The sequence below is a fragment of the Trichosurus vulpecula genome, chromosome 7 (genome assembly GCF_011100635.1).
Source record: "Trichosurus vulpecula isolate mTriVul1 chromosome 7, mTriVul1.pri, whole genome shotgun sequence".
In the NCBI taxonomy this organism is placed as follows: Eukaryota; Metazoa; Chordata; class Mammalia; order Diprotodontia; family Phalangeridae; genus Trichosurus; species Trichosurus vulpecula.
In genome coordinates, this window is record NC_050579.1 from 214,919,085 (window position 1) to 214,939,532 (window position 20,448).

Sequence of the window (20,448 nt, forward strand, 5' to 3'; positions counted from 1 at the left end):
CCTGGGGACAATTTTCCTTGATAATTTCTTGGAAGATACTGTTTAGGCTCTTTTTTCCATCATGGCTTTCTGGTAGACCAAAAGTTTTAGATTATCTCTCCTGGATCTTTTTTCCAGGTCAGTTGTTTTGCCAATGAGGTATTTTAGGGTTTTTTTTTCTATTTTTTCCATTCTTTAAATATTGTTTGACTGATTCTCGATGCCTCATAGTGTCATTAGATTCTACTTGCCCAATTATTATTTTTAATGAATTGTTTCCTTCAGTTAGTTTTTGTACCTCCTTTTTCATATGGCCAATTTTACTTTTCAAGGAGTTATTTTCTCCAGTTATGTTCTGTCCCTCCTTCTCCATTTGGCCAGTTTTACTTTTTAAAGATTTGTTCTCTTCAGTGCATTTTTTTCCATTTTATTCATTATATTTTTAAAAGAATTCATCATTTTTTTATTTCACCTGTCTATTCTGGCTTTTAAAATCCTCCTTGAGCTCTTCCAAGAATGCTTCTTGGGCTTGAAGTCAATTCATATTCCCTTTTGAGGTTTCAGATGTGGCTATAGTGTCAATGCTCTCCTCTTCTGAATTTGTATTTTGATTTTCCCTTTCCCCATATTAAGATTTTATGGTATTTGCTTTTCTAGTTCATTTCTTATTAATTATTGTTTCCTTTTTCCTGGCTTTTAAAGTGGATCTCTCCTTCTGGGACCCAGGGGCCTCTGTTCAAAGCTTCTTGTGCTGGGAGCTGGAGTCCTAGTTACTGACTTTGTGTTCTGTGGCCTATGGTTCTGTCAGCTAGTAGCTCTATAATGCTGCAGCTTACCTGCTGCTGAGCTGGATCTGGCTGTTGTGTGTCAAGGCCAAGGCCAGGTGAAGTCTTTTTGAATTTCCCTGGGATTATACTGAACCTCACAGTGTGAGTTTTGGTGGTGGGGTGGTCTGGCCACTGGGGGTCACCTCCTCCCCTAGAGTTGCACTAGAGCATAAGTAGGCTCAGCCACTTGTGGACACCCCTCAGTGCTAGTGTTTGCTGATTTCCCTGGATAAGCAGGGTATTCCTGGGGTCCTTGTGTTCATGATTGCTGACTCCACCCCTCTGGGGCTCAGGATCTTTTGCTAGTCCACTGAGGTGGGGATTGCTGGGACCCCCCTACTCCTGCACTGGCCCCCTTCAGCCACAGAAAGAGAGACCCTTCACCTGTATCTCCCTAGCTTCCCAGGCTAAAAGACTGCTGTACCCCTTCTGCTGGCTCCATTGTTCCAGGATTTTTCTCTGGGCAATATTCTCTTGGTTTTTCAAGGTCAAGAAGGGGGGAATGAGAGCACTTACAGTTTACTTCACCATCCTGGCTCCTGGAAGTTCAAGTAGGTGACTTTCAAACATTTAGTCTGTGTGCTGTTAGCCCCAGGAGTAGCTGCTGCTGCAGGCCCTGTGCTTCTCTCTCACTCAGCTCAGAGAGATGCCTGCCCTGTTCTGAGAGGTTTGAGACTTGGCCACTGCTGCAGGTTATTTGGTCTGCCAGGGCATGTTGGGTGTAGACATTCACGCTCTGCATTCTCCCAGCCCTATGCAACAGATCCTTCCCATCCATCTTCCAGACTCTCCTGGGCTGGAAATCTGCCTTACTCTGTCTCCCGGTGGATTCTGCCACTCTCACATTTGTTCCGATACACTTTGTAGAGGTATCTGAAGGAAATTGTGAGAGAGCTCAGGTGAATCCCTTATTTCACTCTGCCATCTCTGTTCCACCCTCAATTCCGTTGATATTCTTGACCTTTTGTTGTGCCAGATAATTTTTTTAATTATTTTTTCAAGCTCTATAAGATAGTTTCTTTGTAGGTTGATTGGTATGGCACTGAATAAGCAAAGTAATTTAGATAGAATTGTCATTTGTATTATCAATCTACCCATGAAAAATTGATATTTTTTGCAATTGTGCAGATTTGATTTTATTTGTGTGAAAAGTATTTTATAATTGTATTCATATAGTTCCTAGGTTTCTTTTGGCAGGTACACTCTCAAGTAATTGTTTCCAATTAATTTTAACCTATCTTTCCACTGCCCTTTATTGAATGTAATTCTTATTGCACTGTCATCTGAAAAGGATACATTTAATATTTCTGCCTTTCCGCATTTTATTTTGAGGGTTTTATGCCCTAATACATGTTCAGTTTTTGTATAGGTGTCATGTACCTCTGAGCAAAAAAAGTATATTCTTTTCTACCCCAGTCAATTGTCTACTGAAGTCTGTTATATTTAAATTTTCTAAAATTATATTCACTTCCTTAAATGCTTTCTTGTTTTTTTTTGTTTATTTGTTTAGCTGTGTCCAGTTCTGAGAAGTTAAAGTTGAGGTCCCCTCCCTACTATAGTTTTGCTGTCTATTTCTTTGTGCAACTCATTTATTTATTCTTTTAGGAATTTGAATGCTATACCACTTGGTGCATATATTTTAATCTTTGATTTTACTTCATTGTTAATGGTATTTTTTAGCATGAAGTAGTTTTCTTTCTTGTCTCTTAATTAGATCTATTTTTGATTTTGCTTTTTCTAAGATCATGATTGCTACCCCTGCTTTTTTAACTTTAGCTAAAGGATAATAGATGCTGCTCCAGATCCTTACATTTCCTCTTTGTGTGTCTCTCTACTTCAAGTGTGTTTCTTATAAACAACCTATCATCCATTCTGCTATCTGCTTCCCTTTTATGGGTGAGTTCATTCCATTCACAGTGATGATTACTCTCAATAGGCAATCACAACATCATGAGACATATGAAAACCAGATTTATTACAAGAGAAGTATACATGTATATTGAAACTAAAGAGTTCATAGTCCATATATAAGTCTGTATATTTACAGCAGTACAACAAAAGAAGAGAAATAAGAAAGTGTCATGGCATGGGAGGGGTGACGTACAGTACAGGTAGGACAAAGGGCAAAACTTCTCCCAGGGACAAGCAAAGCCATGGCAAAAGCCACATTCTTTTCCCTCTGGAAACTGCTAGACAACGAAGAAAGGAGAGTCATCTTATCTACAAAGGACTCCCACTGCCCAAACATTTTCCCAGTCTGGGACTGCCTGATGCCTGCCTTGCCTCCCAAGGACAAACAGCTTGGGATGCAAACAGCAAAGTATGTCAGCTGGAGGGGCTTCATTCTTGACACATTCAGGGCTTCCTGCATGACCTGGGTCCTGTGTTTCTGTAAAATATGGTAACTGAAAAAAATAAGTTCAGGGGATCCCTTAAATGTCCTTAACATCACTGCATTTTTCCTTCTGTCCTATTTTTCCTCCTGTTTTTCCTTCTGTCTCTCCTTTCCCATTTCCCTCCTCACCAGTACTTTGCCTCTGATCATTGCCTCCCCCAAACTGCCCTCTTTTCTTAGTTTCTCCACCCTTTAACCTTCTCCCCTCCTACTTCCCTGTAGGATAAGACAGATTCCTATACCAAACTGATTGTGTGTATATATATATAAATATATATATATATATGTATGTATGTGTATATATATGCATATATATACACACACATATATACATATATGTGTATATATATACATATGTATATATATATATATATACACATATATGTATATATATTTTTTCCCTCTTTGAGCCAGTTACTAGGAGAGTAGGGTTCAAGGGATTCCTATCCTGCCATCTTCTCCTCCACTGTAATTGTCTTTCATGCCTCTTCATGTGAGATAATTTAGCCCATTTTAACTCTCTCTTCCTTCTCCCAGTATAATCCTCTTTTTCATTCCTTAATTTTTTATATCATCCTCTTAAAGCCACCATATATCTGTATTCTCTCTACACATATAGTCCTTCTAACTGCACTAATAGTAATATAGTTCTTAAGATTTACAAGTAACATCTTCCTGTGTTGAGATGCAAAGTGTTTAGCCTTATTGATTCCCTTATGTTTTCTCTTTTCTTTTTCTTTTTTTTAACATTTTTATCCTTCTCTTGAGTCTTGAAATTGGACATCAGATTTTTTTTTGATTCAGCTCCAGGCTTTTCATCATACAAACTCAAAACCCTTTTATTTCATTAAATAACTATTACCCACACCCCGATCAATTATGCTTAATTTCACCAGGCAGCTAATTCTTGCTTTTAATCCCAGCTCTTCTGCCTTCTGGAATAGCACATTTCGTCCCTCTATTTTTTGAGTCAATTTTTTTTATTTAATGTTACAAAAAATATTTAGTCAAACAGATCAAAGCTCATGTCATCATCAGATTCTTCTTTTCTTTTACTTCCTGTTTCTTCTTCTGAGCTGGAAAGGCTGTGCTAACAGGAGCAGCCCCTCCAGCAGGGCCAGCACAATCAGCTGCTGGGCCAGGTCCACCAATTCATACATTGCAGATGAGACTTTCAGTGTTTACATTGGACAAGGCCTTTGCAAATAATCCAGGCCAGAATGGTTCAACATTAACAACTGCTGCTTTAATAAGAGCACTGATTTTATCCTCCATGACAGGTAACCTCATTGTTGTGAAGGGTTAGGGCAGAGTAGATGCAAGTGAGGTCAGCGACGGCCATTTCAGAAGATGTATATGGAGAGACTTTTTTGGTAGTTGCCAGCTGAAGTGACGGTTCACCCCAACTCAGCCTTAGCTTACAAAGAGCCAAGCACCTTACAGACAACTGAAGAGAGCACTTCCAGTGTTTTCATGTTGAAGTTGCCGTATCCTGTGTAACCTCGAATATGGTTCCCCAATATTTGAATGATTTCCTTCTGACTGCCTGTAATATTTCATTCTTTACCTTGGAGTTCTGGAATTTCACTCTAATCTTCCTTGGAGTTTTCATTTTGGGATCTCTTTCCAGAGGTTGTTGGTGAATTCTTTCAATATCTAATTATACTCTGCTTCAAGTATATGAAGGAAGTTTTCTTTGATAATTTCTTGAAGTATGATATCCAGGTTCTTTTTTGATCATGACTTTTAGGTATTCTAGTAATTCTTAAATTATCTCTCCTGGGTCTATTTTTCAAGTCAGTTGTTTTTCAAATGAGATAGTTCAAAGTTTCTTCTATTTTTTTCATTAATTTGATTGATTCTTGCTGTTTCATGGAGTAACTAGCTTCTGCTTGTCCAATTTTTATTTTTAAGGAGTTATTTTCTTCAGTTTGTTTTTTTTAACTCTTTTTCCATATGGCCAGTTCTACTTTTTAGGGAGTTTATTACTTCAGTCCATTTTTGTATATCTTTTTCCATTTTTGGTGCTTCTTTTATCAAGCTGTTGACTTTTTTGTGATTCTTTGGCATTGTTCTCATTTCTACTCCCAATTTTTCTTTTACCTCACGTATTTGATTTTTAAACCATTTTTTCCATCTCTTTTAGGAATTGTTTTGGGTCTTGATGCCAATTCACATTTTTCTTTGAGGTTTTATATGTGGGCTTCTTAACATTGTTGCTCTCTCCTGAGTTTTTGTCTTGGTCTTCCGTGTTACCTTCATAACTTTCTATGTTTAAGTTCTTTGTTATTGTTGTTTGTTTCATTTTTGCTCATCTTCTCCAATGTATTTCATTACTTTTAAAGTAGAACTCTTCTTCTGGGGTGGAAGGGTTACTGTCCCAAGCTTCTTGTGATGGAGACTGCAGGGCCTGGCTTTTTGTCTGATGCTGAGCTGGTGCTACCATGAGGCCCTTAGGGAACCCTTGTACTGTGTTGGGTCTGTGGGGATCTGGTGACTCTCCCAGCGTGGCTCTTAAAAGAGGGATTTGAAAGGTATGTGGGAATGGGGGTTGCTTGTGCTGCGTGTTTGCAGTGGTATTGTGGCAGCTCATTTGGTATTATGCTGAGACTCGTGGAGGTGGGGAAGGGGGTGATGGCATCTTTTGCTCACCCAGTGTGGGAGGGTCTTTTGCCATTGTCTGCTTGTTTACCTGGGGTTGGGCTGAGGCACATAGGGGTCTTTTTCTGTATTGGTGCTTGCCTGGTTTTTTGATGAGCTGGAGGTGGGGGTTGGATGTGGCTAATACCTTGGTGCTGCAGGGTTCTAGGTTGGTGGCTCACCTGGTGTTGTACTGAGGGTGGAGAGCAGGAGGGATGTTGAGAGGGGTACTTCTGTGCTGGGGCTGTGTGGAAGAGGAGTTAACCTCATCCTTGTTGCTGCGATAAGGCTATGGGACCTAAGTCAGGTCTAGTTGTTTGGAGTTGACTATGAATATGAACTATTGTTCATGTAACTTCCTGTTTATTATGTCATCTTGGATTCTGGAAGCACTGAAACTAAATTTCATTGTAAAGTTTTATACTTAGGTTGAAACAATTTTAGAAGTAAAAGATGGGGAGAACTGTGATTAGATAGTATTTTGAATGTAAAAATCTGGTTGCTGTAAGTTCAATATGAATCAGTAGCATAATATGGCAACCTAAAATGTCAATAAGATTTGGGAAATCATTAGATCAGTGCTCTGGTGTCATCACACTATAATATTTTATTCAGTTCTTAAAGAAACAGTATCAAAAAGGCACTGATAAAGTAAAGAATTAGAGAAGGAATGTAACCACAATAGTGTAAGATATCAAGATAATGGCATCTGCCAGTCATTTAAGGGAACTAAGCATATTTAGCCTGGAGAAGTAAGAATTTCAGGCATGGAGAGGGTATTTCTCCTTCAAATGCATTAAACTATGTGAATGGCTACTGTGTGGACATGTATGTTTTAGAATAATAGGATCATACAGCTAGAGCTGAAAGAGAATTCTGAAATCAGATGGTCAAAGTTTTAGAGTTGAAAGGGACTTTAGATGTTATCATATCCACCCCTCATTCTGCAGATGAGTAAGTCAAGATCCACTTGGGTGAAGGTATTTGTTATCTAAGTCACAGCTCCCCAAGCCAAGAGAAAGAGACACACATTTGAGAACTCTATATACAAATGAACCCACAATACATGTGGAAACTTTAATATTTACGTGGGTTAGAAAAAGTGGAGGTCTCATTGGAGGAGTTGAGGGCAATAACCTCCCAAATGGGAGTGGCATGAGAGGAGAAAGGAAGTGATAAGGGAGGGGGGCAAGAGGAAGCAGAAAGGCTTGGGAATATTGGATCATGAAGGGAGGATGTTCTGCTTATCTGAAAGGACCTAAGCTGTCCAGACAGCTTATCAGTCTGGGCAAACTGGCCAAAACCAGGCTTGACTTCAAGGGCACTGAAAGTTTAATAAGAGTTCAGTTGCAAAAAATCACTGTTAGATAAGTTTGGGGTGGGGCTTCATTTCTGTAAAATAGGGCAACTAAAGAAAACAAGTTCAGGGGGCCCCTTCACAGCACATTTCTAGAAAAACCACAAGATCAGTCTTAGGCTGCTTCTAGCCAACAAAGACAGACTGCTTACCTTACTCTTAGCCATGCTTACCTATAGGGTTAACGAAATAGATAAATTGCTAGAAGGGATGGGTTGCAAAAGTGTCCTTGGAACTATCTCTGTCCTGGGAAAAGGGCAGTTAGAAACTGCTTATCACAGCACAGATACTTAGAAGCTTACTTGGGGGTATAGGGGAAGATTAGAAATTACTGGTCAGAACAGGGTAGAGGCACCAGAGTTTCTCAGGTATTGATAGATTTAGGAAAGGACTTACAAGCAATATCAACTCTGTCTTCAGGAAGCTTATACGCTAATGAAGAAAAAACATAAAATTGATACGATACATAAAGATGTATGGAGTATGTGCGATGAAAAATACTTTCGTAGTCATACATAAACTTTTTTTTTTAATAATGGCCATACCCAAGTAACCATCTACAACATGTAGGCTGGCCTCTTGGAAATGATAATACTATCTTTTAGAACTATAGGGCTTTCAGGTTTACAAAACACCTTATATATTTTATCTATCTCATTTAATCCACAAGATCAAACATGATGAAGCATGCTGATAAATGTTTAGCAATGGAACTCTCTCAGGAAAAATGTACACAAGACATACTTTAAGTTTAGTCTTAATTCTTCACAATTTCTCCATCACTTCCAAAAGCCTAGAAAATCAACAAAACAAATAAATCAAGGCCTTGATTCATAATGTTTGCTGAATCCTTTGTTATAAATACTCACACTGAAAATGTTCCTGTGATCTGGTACATGTGGGCCATACAAGCTGTGCTACCATGTCAAGTCACTTAATGTTTTCTTTTATACCAGGTAGATCTGTAAGACTATTAGGCACAGATAAATTGTACATTTGCATTAATGGATGGAGTTGCCACACTGGGATTGCACTTCCTGAATAACATCAAAGTTTTAAAATGTACCTTCCCCCTAAATATACAGCAACATTGATAAATATAGTTTCTTGAGGGCAGGGACTGTGTCATATAATTACTACTACTACTACTACTACTATTACTACTATTACAACTACTGCTACTACTACTACATCTCTATGGTCTAGCCCATACCATACAATAATTCAAAAATTTGAATTTGATTTTTTGGGAGATAAGGGGAAAAATCATGAAAAGGTAAAGAAGCATAAAAATTAGTAGAGGAGAGGTAGAACAAGGGAAAGATATGTAATCAAACTGGGACTTGAAGAGATGGCCCATGGTCATACAATCAGCAGGTTACCTAGAGAACAGTGCTAAGAACAAAGGGTGGAATTTTCATAGGAACACATTTGAATTTGGTATAAAGAAAAAACTCTCCAAAATTTGATGCCTTCTGTTAAAATTGATTATCTGAAATAAAAAGAAACTGAGGACTGAGCATATATAATTTAATTTGCATTTGCATATCAAACCAGGTCATCAGACTCCTCTTATATCAGACAGAAGGAGTGAATTACAGAGATGACTTTTATAACAGAAGAGAGTAATAAAAAATGACTCAAACTTGTTTTGAACATAATTTATTTGGACAAGACATGTCATTTGACTAGTTAGATTTTCCCAGGTTTTCTTAACCCAACAAACCTACAGGTGTAGACTTTTGTAACCTAGAAAATCTCCTGGGAAAGAGGAACTTACAATGGAGTTAGCTGTCATTCTCATCCCCATTCCCCCACTCCTTCATCCTCACCATTTTTCAGCTGCCAACCTTTGAAGTTTCCATTACTTAACAAGTTCAAGAAAGGGAAAAAAAGAAAAGGAGCTTATCCACTAAGACTGGAAAAAGGAATTTAAACTTTGGCTTGCCCCCCATTCCCCAGCTGCAAGAAAGGGGAAATTTGCCTCTGGTTACCCCACACCCTTTTTTTCCAATTACTAAAAAGAGGAATTTAGCTTTTAAAAAAATTATAATCCAATGATTATTCCTCCAAATTATTTGCTAATAAATGATAAAGTCTTATCAATCTATCTTTTAACTGAATCTAAAGTTAAGTATATCCTACAATCAAACTAAAATAAATTAAAGTAATCAATACTAACTGATTTCCATTTTACTTCTCAGAATGTTAGGGAATATTAGGGAGATCTAGGGGAGGTAATTTGTTCTCTCTCACTTAAAACATAATTCAAATATCCATTTTTTTGTAAAGGAGGTTTTTATTCCCGTACAGGTTGGGTTAATTCATTTCCAAAATTGATATTCTGTTATTCTGAGTGGTATATATTAAAAGTATGGTTTCTACTCTCAGGAAATTCAGGAAAGTGACTAAGTGCAAGAAAACTTTGGGTAATGGTTAGGAGACAAGTTGTTCCATAGCATAAGTTATAAAGACATGAAACATGAACCATGGGAAATGTCATCTAGCTAATGAAATAACCATAATAAATATGGTAAATTTCTCTTGGGCAGGATTGTGTTATATTGATTCCTGTATAACTGCAATGATGATCACAGGCCTAGGTGTACAGGAAATATGGAACTGGCAGTGGTAATAGGTGAAATTAACAAGTTTTGAAAGCATGGCATATAGGATGCAAAAAAAGAGGTACCCTTTAAAATATGGATTTTTATAAATATGCACATTTTGACATCAGAAATGTAGATTCTTTATGATATGTGGATAAGTAATTTGTCGTGAGGAACTTCATATATGATATATTGAATATTCAAAGCTAGCATATAGGGGAAAAGCAAGAATAAAATTTTCAAATATGAGGGGATATAATTTTTAAATATTACTCAGGGCCAAAAAAATGCTTTGTTCCAGTACTGGAAGTTCTCAATAAAGATATGTTAAGAGAGTGAGTGATTATTCTTCTTTTTCTTTTTTTGAAATTTTATTTTTATTTATGGGATGAAAAAGCATAATATTATAAGAAAAAAAGATGATTATACATGACAATGCAAATCTATTATGCACAACTTGCTATTGCTTTAAAATATACAACAAAGTTTCCTATAAATTTTTCTTGTATTTTCTTTCCCTCAGTTTTTCATCTAAAAGCAGATAATGTCTTTCTTCATATATCCTTTAAAGTTAATTTAGTTATTTATCATGAACAAAATAATATCTGTGCTCAAAATCATCCTTCAAGCACTATTACTAATAGTGTGTACAATATTCTCTTGGTTGTACCCATTTCACTCCTATTTTGTGCAAGTCTTTCCATTTTTTCCCTAAAATTATGAGTGTATCATTTTTTAGAGCACAGTAATATTCTCTCATAATCATATATCCCAACTTGTTCAGCTATTCCCCTATTAATGGGCATCCCTCCAATTTCCAGTTCTTTGCCACCACAAAGACAGTTATAAACATTTTAGAACATATAGGTTCTTTTTATTTTTCCCTAATCGTCTTTGGAAATAGAGCAAGTAGAGGTATTTCTGGGTCAAAGAGTATATAGGTAGTTTAATAACTTTGGGCATAACTCCAAATTCCTCTACAAAATGGTTGGATTATTTTGTAATTCCACAAACAATGAATTAATGTCCCAGGTTTTTTTCCATATCTTCTCCAACATTTTTAACTTCCCCCTTTCATCATTGTGTTTATCATTGTAGCCAATCTGGTAGGTGTAAAATGATATCTCAAGGTTATCTTAATATGTATTTCTCTAATCAATAATGATTCAGAGCATTTTTCATATGATTATAAATTGTTTTGATTTGTTTATTGGAAAACTGCCTATTCATATCATTTGATTATTGATCAATGGGGAATGACTCATAATATTATAAATTTGACAAAGTATATATATATATATATTAGATAGAAGACCTTTAATGGTCTATATTTGTGTCCAATTTTCTGCTTTCTTTCTAATCTTGGCTGTATTTGTTTTATTTGTACACAAACTGTTTAATTTATTCTAATTGAAATTAACCACTTTACACATAACTATGCTTTCTGTTGTTTTTTTATTGATTGCTCACCTATCAATAATTCTGATAAGTAATGTGTTCCGTATTTTTCTGATTTTCTTGTAAAATCTCTCTTTATATCCAGGTCATGCATCCATTTTGAATTTATCTTGTTAAATGGTGTGAAGTATTGGTCCATACCCAACTTCTGCCATACTGCTTTCCAGTTTTTCCAACAATTTTACCAAAAAAATGAGTTCTTATGCCAACTAAAGTCCTTACACTTGTCAAATACAATGTTTTTATATTTATTTGCTGCAGTTTATTGTATGTCTACCCTATCCCATTGATCTACCTTTCCATTTCTTAGCCAATAGCAGATAATTTTAGTGATTACTGCCTTATAATATAGTTTATGAGCTGGTGCTGCTAAACCTCCCTCCTTTACAATTTTTTTCCCATTATTTCCTTTGATATTCTTAGCTTCTTGTTTTTCCAAATCACGTTTTAAATTATTTTTTCTAATTCAGTTCAATTGGGGGGTGGGGCAGACTTTAATTGGGATGACATTGAACATATAATTTACTTTGAGGAAAATTGTCATTTTTATTGTATTGGTCCTTTCTCCCATAAACAATTAAAATCTATACTGTTATTTAAATCTGATTTAATTTGTATAAAATTTTTTTATAATTTTGCTTATATAGTACCTGGTTTTGTTTTGGTAGGTAGACCCTAGTTTTATACTTTCTAGATTTATTTTAAATGACACATTTTTTTTATTTTGTTTTCTTTCAGAGTTCTATGTATGATATATAGGAATGCTAATGATTTACTCTATATCCTGCTACTATGATAAAATTATTAGTTGTTTCAAGGACTGTTAGTTGAGTCTTTGGGACTTTCCAAGTATATCATCATACTGTCTGCCAAAAGAGATAGTTTTGTCACTGCAATACCTATCATAATTCCTTCACTTTCTTTTTCCTCTCTTATTGCTATTGCTAGAATTTCCAATACAGTATTGAATAATTGAGTTATTGCTCTTGACGTTGCCCTGAAGACTTTACCTTATTAGCAAGAAAATTTTCCTGGCCTACTATTGGCACAATAAGAAGGCTCATTAGCTGTGGAATCAAAGTGGTGCAGCCTCATCATTTGGAGAACAGCAGTAGAAGGAATTGCATGCAAAATGAGAAAGGGAAGGAAACAATTTTTGAGAGCTTTGGAATGAAGAAAAAGCATGAAAAGTGAGAACAAAGGAGATGAAAGTTTTTGGGGAAGGACAACTCACTTTGTCAAAGTCAAATGGATATTGGTAACAGAGGTTCCAAATGTGTCTGTTCTTCTCAATATTTATTCCTATTCCCTACTATCATGTCATTTCGGAGAAAGGCAGACAGTAGAGTGAGTGGGGCAGACATAAAGGGAGAGAGAGGATAGTGTCAGGAGTGCTGAGCTGACAATGCACACTCAGTGGAAACTTTGTAGATAACTCATATGGTTTGATGCACCTCCCTGTCAGGATATGCTAGGTGCTATCTGAGGGTGTATTAAATTTACTCTACATGGAATTTTCTTGTAATAAAACATGAACTGTGTCATGCATTTTTATTGGTATAAAAACTGTTTTTTTTTTAACTTTTGTAGTGCCATGCTGTAGTAAGAACAAAGCTTCCCAATAACAGGAAGCCACAAAAAAGTTTTCTCCTATATGTGGTTTGGGATTATACACACACACACACACACACACACAATGTGTGTATATACATATACGTGTACATATATGTATGTGTGTGTGCATGTATATGTGTGTATGTTTATATAGTATCTGTATATACACAAACATATGTATGTACATACATGCACACATGTATGTGTCTGTATATGTATATACATATACACATATGTGTATGTGTATGTGCATGTATATGTATATGAATGTGTATATGTATATGTATATGTATGTGTGTGTGTATGTATGTATCTTGCTCCTACGCAGGAACTATATGAACACAATTACAAAATACTGAATTTCATACCAATTAAGTCAGATCTAAATAATTAGAAAAAACATCATTTGTTCATGGGTAGGCTGAGCTAATGTAATAATAATGACAGTTCTACCTAAATTAATTTACTTATTAAGTGCCATATGTTATGGTAATTAGGGTGGGACATTTTTTACTGTTTTCTCTTTTGGAATGCTGAGGTAGTGAAGTACCTTTGATGAGTTTTGCTCTTCAAATGTAATGGCAAGCAAAGTGGAATTTTTGTTGTCTTTGTTTTGGAGTGCTTCTCAGCACTCAGGAATCTTTGATTAAATCAGGAGTCTTTGATGACCTGCTTACATTAAGGGAAGGCCTAGTTCACGTGGGTTTGAGTCACATGTTGTGACACCCTTTGACCCTGAAGAAGTATATATGAACTCAAAGGCTAGTGTTTTGCCTTTGGGCACACATGTATTGAAAGAATGTTGGTGAGAAGACTAAGTGTAGCTGCAGAAGCGCCAACATCTGGGGTTTTCAAAGCTGGAATGCAGCATCCCAGCTTTGAAAACCCCAGATGTTGGTGCTTCTCTCTGGTAACTTTATCTGTATTGTGATTTGGGCAGACAGATAAAAGCCTGTATATTGATCTGTTTGTAATTTCTGTTTGTATTTGCTCTGAAGTTCAGGGTGCTGACTTTTCCTCCCCCAAACTAAGTGAATGGTATATGTATTTTTAATTAAAGTAAGATTGTTAACCGCTTAAAGTTGCTTTCCTTAGAAAAGCCCATCAAAGGATCTGTGCTAGCAGCACTTCTGTGTGCTGCTGTTACTGGTCTTCTACCATCATAACAGCTGCTAACAACATTGCTGTTATACCATTCTAATCAAAGTACCAAAAAATTATTTTATAGAACTAGAAAAAAAATAATAACAAAATTCATGTGGAACAACAAAAAGTCTAGAATATCAAGGGAAGCAATGAAAAGAAATTCTAGGGAAGCTGGCCTAGCCGTATCAGATATTAAATTGTATTATAATGCAGCAACCATCAAAACTACTTGATACTGGCTAAGAAATGGAGTGGAATAGGTTAGGGACACCAGACACAGTAGTCAGTGACTATAGTAAGCTACTGTTTGATAAACCCAAAGACACCCAGCTTATGGGTTAAGAAATCATTATTTGACAAAACCTGCTGGGAAGACTGGAACATATAATGGCAGAAACTGGGCATAGACTTGTTACACTGTATACCAAGATAAAATCAAAAAGGGTGCCTGATTTAGATATAAAGACCTATATTATAAACAAATTAGGAGAGCAAGTAATAGTTTACCTATCAGATTTATGGATAACAAAGTAATTTATGAGCAAACAAAAGAGAGAGAACATTAATAAATGCAAAATGGATAGTTTTGATTACATTAAATTGAAAAGGTTTTACACAAACAAAGCCAATGCAACAAAGATTAGGAGGGAAACAGGAAATTGGAAATTTTTACAACCAGTGTCTCTGATAAAGACCTCATTTCTAAATTATATAGAGAAATGAGTCAAATTTATAAGAATATAATTCATTCCCCAATTGATAAATGGTCAGAGAATATGAACAGGCATTTTTCAGAGAAAAAAATGAAAGCTATCTATAAGCATATGAAAAAATGTTCTAAATCACTATTGATTAGAGAAATGCAAATCAAAATAACTCTTAGATACCACATCACACCTGTCAGATTGGCCAACATGACATAGGAGAAAAATTATAAATGCTGGAGAAGATGTGGGAAAATGGGAACACTAATACATTTTTGATAGAGTTGTGAATTGATCCAACCATTCTAGAGAGCAATTAGGATCTATGCCCAAAGGGCTATAAAATGTGCCTACCCTTTGACCCAGCAATACCACTTTTAGGGCTATATCCCAACAAGATAACAAAAATGGGACTGGAAATCAAGGGGATGCCTATCAGTTGGGGAGGGGCTAAACAAGTTGCGGTGTATGAATGTAATGCAATACTTATTATGCTACAAGATATGTTGAGTAGGCGGACTTCAGAATAATATGGAAAGACTTAAATGAACTGATTAAGAGAGGAGAACCACTAGAACATTGTATACAGTAACAGCCACACTGTGCAATGACTGACTGATAGAATTAGCTATTCTCAGCAATACAAAGACCTAAAACAACTCCAAAAGCCTCCTGACAAAAAATTCCATCTACATCCAGAGGAAGCAATGTGGAGTCTAAAGGCAGATTGAAGCATGGTATTTGGTCTCTTTTTTGTTTAGTTTTGTTTTATTTTTTCATTCTCTTGGTTCCTCCCATTTGTTCTAATTCTTCTATGCAAAATGAATAATATGAAAATATGTTTAATAGGAATGTATATGTAGAGCCTATATCAGATTGCATGCTGTCTTGGAGAGGGGGGAGGGAAGAGAGGTGGAGAAAATTTAAAACTTATGGAAGTGAATGTTGAAAACTAAAAATTAATTAATTAATGTACACATATACATGTATATACATGTGTGTATATACATATACACATACATGTGTGTACATATGTATATGTTTGTGTATACATGCATGCACACACATATATACATAAACATACATATATGCATATATACACACATACACATACACACGTATATACACACATACTTACACACACACACACACACACACACACACACACACACACACACATAATATAACACCCAAAGAGTTGAAATGGCTAAGTAGCCAGTAACTCAGTAGAATGTTTGTTGTATGATTCACTCTAGAATTAATCAAAATCAAATTCCCTACTGTAATATGCTAAGTAACCTTCTATTTTTGATTTAGCTTATAAAAGTCACTTTAGGCATTTTCATGGTCTGGTTTTGAAATACAATGCTAAAATTTCATGTTATTGAGGGGAAAAATATTCCATGTGCTTCACTATTTTATGAATAAATGCAGTGACCAGGTGCTAAGAGTATTCAATCTTTAAAATGAGTCATTTGAATGACATTTTGTTATTACCATTTTGAAGGATTCATGTGCAATCTAATTTTCATTTGGATACATTGGAGGCTTCCTAAGTGGTAATTCTGACTTGTACATGGTTGCTAAGTAACTTTCAACCTGTTGTAGCTGGCAGGCTTTCTTACTATTTCCTCTCCAGGCCTGACACACGCTTTTGTTATTTGCACCTTTTTGCAAAAACTGTCTAATACATTGCATGGTTACAATGATCTAAGGGTATGAGGTGAATTAGTTATTTTCCCCAGTAAATGAGAAACTCATTTTTCTTGCATTAAATGTATAGGATCCAAATACTGTTTTAGATTCTGTGAAATTACTTTATGTCATGGCTAAGAACTTTATTGTAAGTTTCTCTACAGAAGATTTAGTGATTCTAGTTGTATAACATTTTGCTATTTACAACAAAATTGTAAAATTGAACATGTAGATGTATTTGTAATAATGATAATAATGATATTAATAACAATAATATTAACCTTACATAACACCTACTATGTGCCAGGCATTATTCTAAGCATCCTACAAATAGTATGTCATTTGTTCCTCATAATCACCCTAGGAGGGAGGTACTATTATTTTCCCCATGCAAACAGGAGTTAATTGACCTGCCCAAAATCACAAAGCTAGTGTTTGAGGCTTGATTTGAACTCAGGTCCACTCCAGAACCAGTGCTCTGTCCCCTTTGCCACATATGTAGTGCAGCATTGTCAATAACAATGAGAATTACCCGTAATAGTGATAGTGATTAATAGAGGAAGACTCTTTCCTTGTTATCTGGAAGTGAGCTCTGACATGGGAGCATCCATGGCATGAAAAGGGACAAAAGGGAAAGGAAAAATAATTGCATATAATCCAAATAAGCAGTCTATTTAGGTTCATAAGCATTTGGATTTTGTCTCCGATATCTTGGTTTTATTCTAGATATGATATAATACAAGAAAAATACAATGCATTGCAAAACCCTAGATACAACACTGAAATACAATATGTAAAATGTAAAAATGCTGAATGGATTGTCTCTGGGTTCTGTTACTCACTCCCAATTTCTGCCCTCAGTGCAGTAGTAAAAAGGAATTGGGAGAAGGTAATGAAATCTTCTAGTAGACTTTTATTTCTCACCTCTGATTAAACTCCAAAAGAGCCCAATTCAAATAGATACTTTTTTTCAATTAAATAAAAAACCTGGATCATCTTCCTCCCTAGACTTATATTCTTTTTTTTAATATTTGTTTGTTTGTTTGTTTGTTCATGGCAGGGCAATTGGGGTTAAGTGACTTGCCCAAGGTCACACAGCTAGTACATATGTCAAGTGTCTCCGGTCCTCCTGACTTCAGGGCCAGTGCTCTTCTCACTGCGCCACCTAGTTGCCCACTAGACTTATGATCTTAAAGAACTTTATATGTGTAGCAAGGAAATACCCTACATACAACGAAATGGCAGTATCACGTATGGCTAAAAGGAATGCCAGAATCAAAATATCTCTAGTGTCTCTTCCCTCCTCCTTTTCCAATAGAGACTTAAATTCCTGCAGTGAGGGAAGGCAGGAAGCTGGGACAGGTGACCAGCCTCTTTGCTTTTCTCAGAGAGAGGGTATACCAAACTAAAATCATATATCTCTACTTTATTAAATATTGGATTGCATTTCCACATTGAACACACATAGGAAATAGCAAGTAGAACCATTTATCCAATGATGAAATGAGAGAAAGTATTCGTAGGTGAATATATATGAGATATTACGTAGTAAAGGAGCCCGCTCAACAGAAGAGTGGAAACTCATTTCAATGATGGAAGACAGTCCCAGATCTTACCCAAAGGGAAAATTCCTTGAAGACACTAATGCAGAAAGCTAGGAATAGGGAAATGATGGAGTTTGTCAGTTCCTCTTATACAACATCCCAAAGCTTTCTCTCGTTGTGGCCAAGAAGAGAGAATATGACATTTTCAATCTTCTTTCTTGAAACTAGAAGCCAAAAAAATCCAAAGAAAGTAAAGAGAGTGGGTCTTTCTTTGCTCTTGTCTTGCCAGCTTCTCCTGGGTCTTCATAATAGGCATTGTATCATTGATATTCATCCGTAAGGAGAGAATCTCGTATCAGTGGACTTTGGAGTTCAGGTTAAATATGTGTTCATGCATATTAGAATTATGGATTTTGTGATCTGCTACTTACATGCTAAGATTATGGTATTGCTTCTGTCATTACTTGAGGTCAATTTTGTGAGCAGTCGCTGAAACCTTGTCTTTCTCAACCATGCTGGAATGGAGGAACATGCCATAACCAAATGCCAGCTTGTATTTGTGATGGTCCAGCTGGCTTTCTTGGTCCAAAATGTGAAACTGAAGTTGATGAGTGCTCATCCCTGCCATGTCAGAATGGAGCTGAATGCATTGATCTGCCAAATGTAAGTCTAAAATATCCATTATAAACTTTAGGAGTTCTTTGTTTTTTATTCAAAAGATTTAATATTGCTGGAGAGTTAAAAAAGTGTTAAGTTTTAAGGTCTTTCTTGTCAAAATGTTGTCTTAGAAATCAGCGGAAAACCCACAATTTACTTATATTTCATTTTTATTTCTCCCATGTAGAAGTAAAACAAAAATGCCAACATAATGGTTTAATTTCATTTGTTTTATTCCCGTCAGATTTGTTCTTTGTGAAGTCAGTAATTGTGCACATTTTTCTTTATTAGTTATTGATTGTTTCTCATTGCAACTTTTTTCTTGAAATAACCTGGTAGCTGTTATTCTGTTTTAAACATTATTTTTTCTCAATTTGATGAGAAAATTCAAGAGGACTAAGAGAGAATTTGATAATGACTCAAACAAATTAGTATCTTTTCATTACAGTGATTTTCTTATCAGCTCTGACCTCTCATGGGACCGTTATTCTTCTCTTCTTTCCTGAGCTCCATAAGCATTTGTTCCTAGAACATTATAAAACTGCAGATGCTTGCTCTGGAGGAAACTAATTTTCTTTTCACTAAAGGGTACAGCCAAGTTGTTTTGGCAACCTTGGGTTAAATCATAAGGATGTAATAAGCCATAAAATCAAAATTTCACTCTAAAGCAATTTTGTTTACTCTTTTTCTTTTGAAATTGAAGATCTGTGGTTAGTTAGATCCTGTAAGCATTTCATAATTTCTAATAGTCATTTACTTTATACGAGTCAGTTATCTTTCTTGGGCAAGGTATGTAGTCAAAAGATTTTTTTAATTCTTAAAATTAAAATAAATATTCAGAGATCATTTAAGAAAACTTAGTTTGATACAAGGAAAAGAGCACTGTTGGAGCTAGAGGATGTGAGTTTGAATACAGCTCTGCCACTTACTCTGTAGTTGACCTTGGATAAGTAATTTGACCTCATTACACCTCCATTCTTGTTGCAAAATGAGTTGGTCACACTCGATTTTCTTTATTTTCTATTATAACTGTGATCAATATGGTGCTATGATCCGCTACCTATAGTTTTGTACTGCAGTTCAAATACAAATAATCCTTGAGGAAGGACAAAAACAAAACGGATGTCATCAGATTGATAAATTCCATATTGATCCATTTTAGATGTCAGAATCAGCTTGTTACTACATTCATACCCTACTCAGCATACCACTTTAAAATTAGCCACAACCACACTTTTTGGGCACACAGCCATATTATATATATGTTTAATTTGAGAGAACATATCTACCCATTCATGTATTTTTAGCATGACACAGACCTGTTTGACTAATGGGTAATACTCTCTTGAAACCTGTTTAGGATTTTTGGTGCTGACTGGTTATTGATAAGCCACTATTCATTGATGATCTGTGGTGACTGAAGCTTATTTAAAGAATAAATGATGATTATCTCGTTATTCATTGAGCTATTGTCAAGTTCAAATGTGGCCCTTTAGGTTAAGTTATCTCCCTGTGATGGTATGGTCTTATGTTGGTTACATGTTGTCCATCACAAGACAGATCATGTGGAGAAGATTCAATTCTATTTTCTTTTAATTAATAGCTATTTTTTCATAATCAAAATCTTTTCTAGGATGTTACATGCATCTGCTCACCAGAATTCACAGGCAAGTTTTGTGACAGAATTCTAAGACCATGTGATTCAATGCTTTTTGGAAAAAATGTCACTTTGGGAGAACAAGTTGGAAGTTATCATAGCAGGTATGATAACCAGTGACTTCATTTCTATATTTCTGTTGTTTCTTGGTCTTCACTTATATATT

General features: G+C 35.7%; 1 protein-coding gene across 1 annotated transcript in view; it reads left to right on the forward strand.

Moving 5' to 3' along the window:
• The window catches only part of EYS (eyes shut homolog), a 287,935-nt gene that overhangs the window by 233,939 nt on the left and 33,548 nt on the right, over positions 1–20,448 (forward strand). Inside the window, exons 3-4 of the mRNA XM_036768324.1 lie at positions 18,438–18,631; positions 20,259–20,386. Of these exons, the coding sequence (XP_036624219.1) occupies positions 18,438–18,631; positions 20,259–20,386 (322 nt within the window). The remainder of the gene's footprint in view (positions 1–18,437; positions 18,632–20,258; positions 20,387–20,448) is intronic.